The 12022-nt window shown below is 39.7% G+C and overlaps 1 protein-coding gene across 1 annotated transcript in view; it reads left to right on the forward strand.

Annotated features, from left to right (window-relative positions):
* Nucleotides 1-7778, forward strand: part of FYB2 (FYN binding protein 2) — a 128769-nt gene extending 120991 nt beyond the window's left edge. Inside the window, exons 16-20 of the mRNA XM_088022981.1 lie at nucleotides 1386-1472; nucleotides 3956-4049; nucleotides 7206-7362; nucleotides 7474-7507; nucleotides 7757-7778. Of these exons, the coding sequence (XP_087879107.1) occupies nucleotides 1386-1472; nucleotides 3956-4049; nucleotides 7206-7362; nucleotides 7474-7507; nucleotides 7757-7778 (394 nt within the window). The remainder of the gene's footprint in view (nucleotides 1-1385; nucleotides 1473-3955; nucleotides 4050-7205; nucleotides 7363-7473; nucleotides 7508-7756) is intronic.
* Nucleotides 7779-12022: the final 4244 nt, after the last annotated feature.

Genomic DNA, 12022 nt, shown 5'->3' on the forward strand with positions numbered 1-12022 from the left:
TGTGTATGATTTTTCCCTTATCACTTTGCAGTGGTGCTGGCCCCTGCTGGGGCTGCTTGCACACTGCCAGGCTGCATATTGGAGGGGGCAGGTTCATAGCCAAGTGCATATTGGAGGGGCAGGTTCATAGGAGAAGACAAGGGTGGGTGCAGTGCCAGCAAAGTCTCCCCTCGCACCATGCGCCATGGGAGGGGACCTGCAACCTCCAGACTGAGGTAGGCAAGGTTGGAGGGGGTGGATCCACAGAAATGCATGAGGGCAGGTGAGTGGTGTTAGCAAGCTAGGTGGAGAGCCTTCACAGCACTGGTTTCCATAGGTGTCAAGGCAGGGGGGCAGGGGAGGAAATGGTGCCAGCCTGCTCCTTTGTTTCTGGAGAAGATCTTTGTCCCGCCAATGCCTGTTCTGATATAAACAAACAACTCTCCCTCCTGCATGCCCCAGGTGTTTTTCAAACTGTTGCTTCTAGGCTGTATCTCCTTGGAGCTGTTGTGCTTTCTCTTTAAGGGCAAGGACTCAGCTTCCTCTAGTCCATTTGGTTCTCCCAGACTTGAGCCTGCTGATTTTTAAAGTTCCAGGTGTTAAGTCCCACTGATTGTAAGAACTCATGAAATTTGGCCCCTCTGGTTTTCAAACCAAATGTTTTGTGGCGGGGGGTGGGGGGTGTTCATCTTCCCTATGCCTGGGGTGTCTTTCTTTTCTGGTCTCCGTGCCCATAGCATCCCTCCCTCCTGTATATAGTCCTAAGGGTCTGTTTGGCTCCCTACAGTGACTCTGCCCTTCCTACACTCTTCAATATAGCCTTTTCTCTACATTTAGCTATGAAGTCTGTTCTACCAGTCTTCAGATCACGTGCTGGGTTATTTACACTAATGTGGATGTTATCTAGTTGTATCCATGGGATGAGGCGAGCTTAGGGTCTTCCAACTCTGCCATCTTCCTCAGCTCCTCCCTGCATCCTTTTCTACTAGTGCTAAACACGAGATTTGTCTTGTCTCAAGGTAATGGTTAATATTATTCATGTTTTAGAGGCAAAGAAACTGAGGCCCTGGAAGGGAAATGTGATCATAAGCAGGTTGATCTCTTGCTTCCGGTTTCAAATTTGGATCACCACGCATCCGGGGTCAGCAGACTATGGCCTGTGGGCCAAAACAGCTGGCCACTTGCTTTTGTAAATACAGTCACAACCGCAGAGTTTAGTAATTACCACAAAGATGGTATAGCTTGCAAAGCTTAAGGTATTTACAATCTGGTCTTGACACCAATTATCCAAATATACTTCTAGACAGTGTTTTAACTTTTTTATAAAACCTAATTGTCCAGAAAGTACTGATGTTTCCATAAGTTTTAATTCAATATTTACTTGCTCAAAATACTTTTCTCCTCAGAGAGGAAGATAAACTAAAAACTTGGAAACCCAAGTTTTTGATGGCAAAGGAAAAAAAAGAGAGAAAAGGTGCTGAAGAATCAGAAAGGTAGGTACACAGGTATACCTAAATTACAGCTTATCTGCTGAAATTTATACCTTAGAGCTGTGTGACTTTAGGCAAGTCATTAAATTTGTCCTATAAAATGAGAGTAATAGCACCTACATCACTCTATAGTTGAGAGGATTAAAAGAGAAAAAGAATATGAAAATGTAAAGCACCACACACACTTCTCTTCACTGTCATCACCCAGACTTTGGAAAATAGGGAGTAAGGAAAGATTTCAAGCCAGCCATATGAAAAAACTTGGTCTTTTAGGCTGTAAGAACTTTTCCCCTATAGATGGGAACTTAAATAATACACCAATTAGAACTTAAACATTGAGAAACTACGATCACATAACAAGACTAATTTCCCTAAAATACAATTCTAGTTATGACTACATTAGTGTTAGAATTAAAAAAGAATGTGTTATCAACTCCTGATCGAACCCTCATTCTTGTGATTCAAGTACCCAGCTGGCTGTTGGGGGAGGTGATGTTTTTACTGTCTCAGATGGTTACTATGTGATCTGTGCTCTGGAGGACAGGGCACAGGATCTGAGATACTTTTAACAGTTGCCTTGGGGGAAATCCTTGTCTCAACAGCCACTGGGATGGGAACACTGTGTGGTCTGTCTGCTCTGGGAAACCTGTCTAGAAAAGTCCTGAAGGGGAACCCCAAAAGAAAGCAGACATCTATCTATACCATATTTAAACACAGAGAATAGCATAGGATGGCCCTTTCCATTACCTTATTTTATTTGGGATTAGACTTGATGTAACTTACTTTTCCCAAGTTCAAAAGATGTATTCACGGACTGGAAAAGCATCTCTCTACCTTAAACCTCATACTTTTACATAGCATAGCAAAACAGAATTTCAAGAGAGAAAATACCAGTGAAATTTTTGACACTACTCCACAAAAAAAAAAAATGTTTAGTACCTTAATGTACACATAAGTCTTTCAGGAAACAATTTTCTAGTGCATTTTTTCTTACAACAAACTGATATTATAGTTTACTTTTACTTTCAACTGTGTAAATTTTAAAATGTGATATTGGGGCGATCATATTCCTGTAGATTGATGTATCAATTTCTAGTGCTTTTTGTTCTTTTAAATGGCTTCTACCATAACTTGTTCCACCAATAAGAAATGCATTCTATATTAGTTCAACCCTTTTATGATCCCTTTATGAATCAAAGATGATGGCAAATTTTCAGAGAAGTTGGGGAAGGTTATCCCAAGTATAAAGGCATAGAAATTGCCTGTTCTGACACTCCTGGGATCAGGACCTGAGCTGAAGGCAGATGCTTAATGTTGTAACACGTATGTGTGTGTGCGTGTGTGTGCGTGTGTGTGCGTGTGTGTGAAGCTGGAAAGGTAGGTTGGGGCTAGCTTATAAAATGCCCTATGTGCCACGCTAAGGAATTTGACTATCTTATGGGCACTAGGGACAAATTAAAGGTTTTAAGCAAAAGCGTGACATCAATTACATTTTAGAAAGATGACTCGGGAGGCAAGTATGCAGATGGGATTTGAGGAAGGAGAGGCAAGAGGAAGATGTTATTTCAGGTTAGAAGTGAAATGTGGCAGTGGCTATAATCTTGGGACAGAATGAAAAAGATGTAGGAGACACTTCTGAATCAAACTAACAGGACTTGCTTTTTTTCCTTGTCAATATATTAAACTGCTAAAAAGCAGCACCAACCCCCATGTGAAGAGCAGGAGGGAGGAAAAGGGAGGATTAAGAGTGTAATCTGCCTCTGCTGTAGGGTTATCTGTCAACTTTTATGTGCTGACAATTTTTGCCCTTATTTTGTGGTATCTTTATTTTCTTAGATTCTTCTCCAGAACCATCCAGTAAACAGAACAGTTCTCTGATTGAAGCACAAAGATTTATGATTTTTTTAACAAGCTATACTTTGAACCCTGACTCAGAGGAATTTTTTAACTTAAACTGCTTAACCAGTTTGATTTTATTCCAAATTATTATCTTGGTATCCAAAAAAAAAAAAAAACACAACCTTTTAATTTTTTCAAAGACTTTATTTATCTGAGAGAGAAAAAAAGCACGAGCAGGGGGGTGGGGGTGGAGGGGTAGAGAGAGGGAGAAGCAGACTCCCTGCTTTACAAGGAGCCGGATGTAGGGCTTGATCCTGGGACCCTGGGATCATGACCTGAGCTGAAGGCAGATGCTTAACTGAGCCACCCAGGCACCCCCACAACCTTTTTAATTATAGGAAAAAGCAATGGGTATTACCCTGTTCAACTGTTCTGACACTGTGCTCTACTGGAAATATGTGTTATGTATATAATCATCTACAAATACCCACATCATATAGGATTATATATATATTTATGATTTTATGTAAACATATATACATACAAAATTAGACCTGGATTTATCCTGAAGTAGCATGAGTTTATAGATTTGGGAACCTAGAGTTTTATTATGGCACATTTAACCTGACCTGCATATTTCTTGCCACTTTATCTCCTAGAAATTTCTTCAGAACCAAGAAGCAAAACTTAGAAAAGATGAGAATGGAAAAAGAAGAAAAACGTTTTCGAGAACAATTTAAGGTATGTTCTCCTCGGAAGGTACAAGTTATAAATGAATTCCTAGCTTTTAATATTACTACAGATCCTTTAAGAGTGCTGTACCTCTGGCTCTGGGACAGACAGGATCCACGACTCAACAGCGGATACAGGCTTTTCCTGATGCATTTCTCTAGCATCATGCCTTTACGCTTGCTATCCCCTCTGCCTGGAAAAACTCCTAAGTTATTCTTAAGGCTCTGTTCAAATGTCATCCACTCTTCCTGGGAAAGTTATTCAGCACATTTTATCTATCTGTTATACACATATCTGTTCTAACACTGGTCGGATATAACGCAGCCTGTGTATGTATTCTGAGCTAGACTCCAGTCCTCTCTGAGACTCTGTCTCATTCAAGATTGCTCCTTGCCTCCCAACATATCTGGACACAGTGTTCGCTGAGTGAATGAATGACTAGATAAACAAATGAAACCAATGAGTGAATGAAGGAAGCAGTGTATCTGAACCTCCTTGACTTCTGTCATTATGAATCCATGGAGTACTTCCTCAATTCCAAGGTTCAAACAGACCTTCCTTGTAATTTCATACACTGCCACCCTGAGAATTTATTAAGAAACACTTTGAATAGCTACCAGGTCCCAGATACTGGATTGAGAGAGAGAATGTGGGCATCCTGCTCACAACATTTCTCCAAGTCACTACAATTCCCCATTAAAAGATGGATAAAGATTAGGCTTCTTAACATGACATATAAAGCTCTTCCTGTCATAATTTCTCCTTGTCTTGCAGATTCTATTTCCTGCCATTCTTCACCTTGCACTTCAGGCTTTGGCAACAAACTACTCAATTCGGTCCCTTCAATGAACATCCCCTTCAGTCCCCATCCCGCCACTCCTTTCCTCTAGGCATTTACTTGGTCTGCTCCAACTACCTGGTGATACTCTTGTTACTTTTCCCCATCTGACTAGCTTTCGTTCACTTAGCAACACCCAGTCAAGGCATCTCCTCTCCTCCAGAAGACTGACCCACACTTGCTCATTAAGGCAATTACTCTTCCTCTATATACCTCTAATCTGAGCTTATCACGAGCACTAACATTATTGCAATTATATGTTCACCAATTAAACCATGAGCTCTTGGAGGACAGATAAGGGTTATCTTATCTTCATATCCATGTGTAGAGCAGAATAAAATTACCTTTGTAAATGTCCAAAAATGTTTTTGGACTGTACTAAAAAAGAATATACACAAATCCCTCATAATCATTAATAACTCCTGCTTTGGACCAAAGCTGATTAGGATTATTATATCTAGAAGCCATGATATGAAATTATTTACTGCAATTGTGATGTTATTAGTTTAACTGAAAAGCAACAGTGTAACAATTACTTGCTAAAATGACCCTACATTCCATTTAGTGCTTTTCTCACTTTGTGACTGTCTCCTATCTCGTGTATATGATTCCATTCTTCCTTATACCTGTGGTGCGCTTTCCTTATATATCATTAGAAAACCTATGCCAGGGCCGCCTGGGTGGCTCAGTCGCTAAGCGTCTGCCTTCGGCTCGGGTCATGGTCCCAGGGTCCTGGGATCGAGCCCCGCATCGGGCTCCCCGCTCAGCGGGAAGCCTGCTTCTCCCTCTCCCACTCCCTCTGCTTGTGTTCCCTCTCTCGCTGTGTCTCTCTCTGTCAAATAAATAAATAAAATCTTTAAAAAAAAAAAAAAAAAGAAAACCTATGCCATATCAGTAATTTTTATTCATAAGCTCAAATCACAAAAGATTAGTGCCTCATTTGTGCTAGGCATTAAGAGTACAAGGTTGAATAAAACTCTTCCATTTTAAGATGGTTATTAAATGCTGTAATAGAAGTATATACTAAGTGTAGTTAAACAGAAAATTATACATTGCAGTTGTGAAAGTCTTCATTAGAAGTGGTTAAGAGTAAAAGGTATTTCAGGCAGAGAAAACCACATGAGCATTGGCCTATATGTATAAAAGACACCTGGTATATTCAGCTTGATGTGGCTTCATTAATGGGGCAGAAATAGGAGCATGGGAAATGACAGTATGCCAAGGAACTTGAATGTCAAGCTGAAAAATGTGGATCTTATCATGAAAGCAATGAAGAATCTTTAGTTTGACAAAAAGGAAAGTGACCTGATTAGATTTTCATTTTAAGAAATCACTATTCATAATGAACAATGGCTGGGAAAATGGTAAGAAATCAGTGAGGAAGCTATTACTTTGTTAGGCAAAAGAAAAATCGATCTTGTGGATCAGATCCCATTTGGTATAGAGTGATACACTTTATCATTCAAATTCAGCAAACTTCTGAGAGTGGAAGAAGGCATACCTAATCCTAATTCTGTGGAGAGATACTAGATATAAGCAGACTGTCCTGAGCAGAGGGAGATGTCTGGCCACCCTAATTTGGTTAAGTAGACGTCTGTAAACATAAGCTTTGTATTCTGGAACTTTTTCTGAGTCAACGTATCAATACATTAGAAGGTGATATACCTATAGATGTATAAGCTGGCTAGTTTATCACACAGGAAAAAACCTCCCTTAAGGTCGTAAGTTGAATTTCTCATCAGTTTTTTTTTTTTCCACAAATGCCTGTCTTTGACCCCAGAAGGAGAGTGGGAATTGCCCTCCATACCTACTACTTTATGTATAATTATATATAAGCCCACCCAGAGAGGAAGGGTAGAAAGAGTGCCATCTAAAAACAAACAAACAAATAAACAAAAAAAGAGAGTGCCATCTAGAACTGCTAGGTATGTAAAAACATTATGAATTCTAAAGCACTACACAAAAAGAGGTTTTTCTCTTTCCCTCTTACTTTTTTTTAAACTTCTCCATTCCCAAGTTTGGTGGTAACCTTATTACTGGAACAGCTAACCTAACATCCATGGAACTTAATTTATACCCATGTTACAGACATCTCATCCACCAGAATTCATTCTAGTACAATTGGATAAGAGGTGTGAAAACACTTTGAAAATAGGACTGTACCAAATTAAATGTAAGATTGTGGCATTTTACTACTATTTTTCTATTCCTTTAGATGTTATTTAATATTTAGCATCTTGAGTTTGAGGTTACTATATTATGTCCTCCATTAATTTTGTTAGAATAAAAACTGCACATACAGTCTGATTAGTAATTTCTTCTTTCAGTATGACAAAGAGATTACTGTCATCAACACAGCAGTGGCATGTTCCAGTAATTCAAGAAATGGAATATTCAATTTGCCAATAACCCCTGGAGAAGAACTGCAAGTCATTGATACCACTGAAGAAAATCTAGTGATTTGTCGCAATTCCAAAGGCAAATGTAAGAAGTTACTGGCTTATCACCCATAAAATTTCAGTCACTGTTAAAAAAAATTTCCAAGCATTCTCTCTATAACTTTCAGATTAGTAATAGTGATTTTTGTTTCTACAGATGGATATGTACTAATTGAACATCTAGATTTCAAGTAAGTAGTTTGATTTTATACTACAATCATGAATTCTAAATACTTAATACACTGTTGTGTACATTAGTCTCAAAGAAAGACTACGGAATTTATTTAAATTCAGGAAGTTCTGAGAATTACTCTGGAAGAGACTTTATTCTTGTGTCTCCTGAGTATAGCATCAGACTTCTCTACAGAGCATAACGATCAAATTGGGTAAGAAATCTGCCACTCACTACTCTGCTGGCCTCTACTTTTCTGTTTTCTCAGGAATCAAGGCTGGTCACCTTAGGAAGATCAAGCTCCAGTGGGAGGGCCTGCACTAGGAAGGACTAATCTGAGACCTCGGTACTGCCTCACCTCATGTTCAGTTCGCTGACGTCAAATGGGATGGTGGGATCTGTGGAAATGGAGAAGAGAAAAACAAATCCTCCACCACATTCAGATGTTGGTTTTACTCCTAAATGGTTATCTTTCAATGTCTATGTCAGTATCTGTTTCACTGCTGGCTCAAGAGAGTGTGAAACAGTGTGTGTTAGCATTTGAGCATTTATTTAATGAGCCATAGCCAAAGTTGGAAATCACGCCTTATGGCACCTAGGCAGCTGTGCAGATGGTTAGTTTGCTTCTAATATTAGTACACGACTGTTTATAATTTCTAGAAGATGTTGTGCATTTAAATTGGGTGTAATTCTGAAAAGTAAATAGTGTAACCAAGGTCTTTAAAATACTCAGATTTAAAGCATAATCTTAAAATGTAATTATGGCTCAGTCTATAAGTGTCCTCCTTTATCGAAAATATCAGACAAATGCTGTTCAATATTGGCTTCTTTTGGGAATAGGATGCTGAAAAGTAATTTATTCCTAAAGGAAGGGCCTAAATATATTTAACACAATTTAAATATACATATGCTGTCAGTTTAAAACATCCTGTTGTCCAAAGAAAAATAATTCTATGCCTGAACACCGAGTCAAATAGAATTAAAGAAAAAATAAAAGCTGTAAATAACATTCTATTTTTACATGCTGTGCACTGCCTATCCATGAGATAAATTCTACAGAGGCATACAGCTGTTTTAAAATATGTTGGCATTTTCAACACTGAACAATTTTGCTCCATTGTATTTTTTTTTTTTAAGATTTATTTATTTGAGAGAGCAGACTCTGCGCTCAGCGTGGAGCATGATGCAGGCCTCTATCTCATAACCCCAAGATCACTATCTGACCTGAAGCCAGGAGTCAGATGCTTAACCAACAAGCCACCCGGGCACCCCTTTGCTGTGTTCTTTAGCCTTCAAGGGTGTGATGGAATTGGTCCCATGACCTCATTCTTTATACTGTGAGATTTTTTAAATTTTATTTTAAATTAACATACAGTATATTACTTTCAGAAGCAGAGTTCAGTGACTCATCAGTTGCATGTAACACCCAGTGCTCATTACAACACGTGCCCTCCTTAATGCCATCACCCCCCACACCTCCCCTCCAGCAATTCTCAGTGTGTTTTCTATAGTTAACAGTCTCTTATGGTTTGCTGTGAGACTGTTTTTTAAGCTTCTAGGTACTTACCAATAAAAGCCAGGCAGCAGAAGTATTCACACATGAAAGGGGAATATGGCAGAATACAAGAACTCTAGGCTCGTTTCATCCCACGAATACATCATCCTAAATACCCCAGAAATTGACCTGAAGACTGGCAGAACAAACGCCACAATTAAAGGTAGAGAACAAGGTAGAAAGTACAGAAACACAGCTTGGGAGAGAAATGGGTCATGGCCGCTGTGGTGGGAAGGGAACCACAGTTGTCTGTTGTCAAAAAGGGCAAGATGAATTCCCAGAGAAATTGGCTTGGAATGGGAGTGGAGCCAAATTCCAGCAGGGCTTAAAGCCTGGCGTTTTAAAGGTCAGTGTGCTTGGCTCTGAGACAGCATGGAAGATACTGAGGCTGCTCTTGGAGAAAAGAAGAGTGTGGAAACAGCCATCTGAAGAGTATCTGGGGCACACAGTAGGGAGGTTAGTTGCTTAGCTCTAAGCATGTCTCAGTGAGACAGCATTCAGGGCAAGACCCCTCCAGGAACAAAGGAACTGACAGGTGCCATTTCCCTCCCCTCCCCTTCAGCATAAGCACAGAGCCACATGCAGGAACCAGCACAACTCAATACTCACTACCTACCTTGCTTACACCAAGCCCCACCTACCCAAGCTCCGGAAGAACTACTTTTCCTAGTCCGCTTGCCTCAGTAGGGTGGCAAGTCCCATCCCCTAGAAGACCAGCCCAAACCCCTGGCAACACCCCATCTCCCAACCTGGGAGTTTTGTGAGACTTCAATTCCAGTGGCAACAGTGACAGGTCTCATTTCTAGTTAAAAACACCACATTCAGGCCAGGGCCACAGCCCACAAAAAGCAAAGAGAGCCTCTGCAGACAACTGGCCTGAAGATAAAGCAGCCAGAGCTGTGGAGACACTCCCAGAAGTGCCAGGCCTGGAGAACAGGGGATACTACACTGCAGGATACTATAGGACTTCATAAAGCTATTACCCTCAAGAATAGGAGATGTAGCTCACTTTCCTAACACAGAAACAGGTATAGAGACTTAGGCAAAATGAGAAGAAACAAGAATTTGTCCCAAAGGAAAGAAAAGGACAAGCCATGGCTGGAAATCTAAGCAAAAAAGATACAAGTAACATGCCTGATAGAGAATTTAAAGCAACAATCATAAGGATACTCACAGGACTTGAGAAAAGAGCGGAGGTTATCAGTGAGACCTGTAACACAGCAGAGATAAAGGACTCAATAAATGAAATGAGAAATATGCTTGGTGGAATGAACAGCAGGCTGGAGAAAGCACAGGAATGAATTAATGACCTAGAAGACAGACTATGGGAAAGTAATCGAGCTGACTACAAGAAGAATTATACAGACTTAGGGAACTTAATGACTCCATCAAACATAACATTCATATTATAGGCGTCACAGAAGAGAGAGAAAAGGGGGGTAGAGAACTTATTTGACAAAATAGCTGAAAACATCCCTAATCTGGAGAAGGAAATACCCACATCCAGGAGGCACAGAGAACCCCCAACAAAGCAGATCTATACCAAGACATATTGTAATTACAACTCTTAAAAGCAGCAAGGCAAAAGACTGTTAAATACAATGGAAACCCCATGAGGCTATCAGTGGATTTTTCCGCAGAAACTTTGCAAACCAGAAGAGAATGGCATGATATTCAAAGTGCTGGATGGGAAAAATCAGCCAAGAATACTCTAACCAGCAAGGCTATCATTCAGAATACAGGAGAGAGAGTTTCCCAGACAAACAAAAACTAAAGGAGTTCATGACCACTAAATCAGCCCTGTAAGAAATATTAAAGGGGACTCATGGATTGGAAGAACAAATAATGCTGAAATGTCTATATTACCCAAAGCAATCTACACATTTAATGCAAACCCTGTCATAATACCAACAGCATTTTTCACAGAACTAAAACAAACAATCCTAATATTTGTATGGGACCACAAATCCCAGTTAGCCAAAGCAATCTTGAAAAAGCAAAGCAAAGCTGGAGACATCACAATTCCATACTTAAAGTTATATTACAAAGCTGTAGTAATCAAAACCGTAATAAAAACTGACACAAAAACAGATACCTAAATAGAAAACCCAAAAGACTCCAGCAAAAAATTTGCTAGAACTGCTACAGGAATTCAGCAAAGTCACTAGATATAAAATCTATGCACACAGGCCAGATGCATTTCTATACACTACCAATGAGGCAGAAAAAAGAGAAATCAAGGAATCGATCCTATTTAACAACTGCACCAAAAACCATGATATATCTAGGAAGAGACCTAACCAAAGAGATAAAGGATATGTACTCTGAAAACTACAGAACACTTATGAATGAAATTGAGGAAGACACAAAGAAATGGAAAAACATCCCACGCTCGTGGATTGGAAGAACAAATATTGTTAAAATGTCTATGCTACCCAAAGCAATCTACACATTCAATGCAATCCCTATCAAAATATCATCAGTTTTTCACAGAGCTGGAACAAACAATCCTAACATTTGTATGGAACCAGAAAAGACCCTTGAGTAGCCAAAGGAATGTTGAAAAAGAAAACCAAAGCTGGTGGCATCACAATTCCAGACTTCAAGCTGTATTACAAAGCTGTCATCATCAAGACAGTATGGTACTAGCACAAGAACAGACACACAGATCAATGGAACAGAATAGAGAACCCAGAAATGGACCCTCAACTCTGTGGTCAACTAATTTTTGACAAAGCAGGAAAGAATGTCCAATGGAAAAAAGACAGTCTCTTCAACAAATGGTGTTGGGAAAATTGGACAGCCACATGAAGAAGAATGAAACTGGACCATTTCCTTACACCATACACGAAAATAGACTCAAAATGGGTGAAAGACCTAAATGTGAGAAAGGAATCCAGAACACAGGCAGCTACCTCTCTGACCTTGGCCACAGCAACTTCTTGGTAGACAGGTCTCCAAAGGTAAGAGAAACAAAAG

Source organism: Eumetopias jubatus, unplaced genomic scaffold, assembly GCF_037043125.1.
Source record: "Eumetopias jubatus isolate StellerSeaLion01/CBP00866 unplaced genomic scaffold, mEumJub1_p1.0 scaffold_4, whole genome shotgun sequence".
Classification (NCBI taxonomy): domain Eukaryota; kingdom Metazoa; phylum Chordata; class Mammalia; order Carnivora; family Otariidae; genus Eumetopias; species Eumetopias jubatus.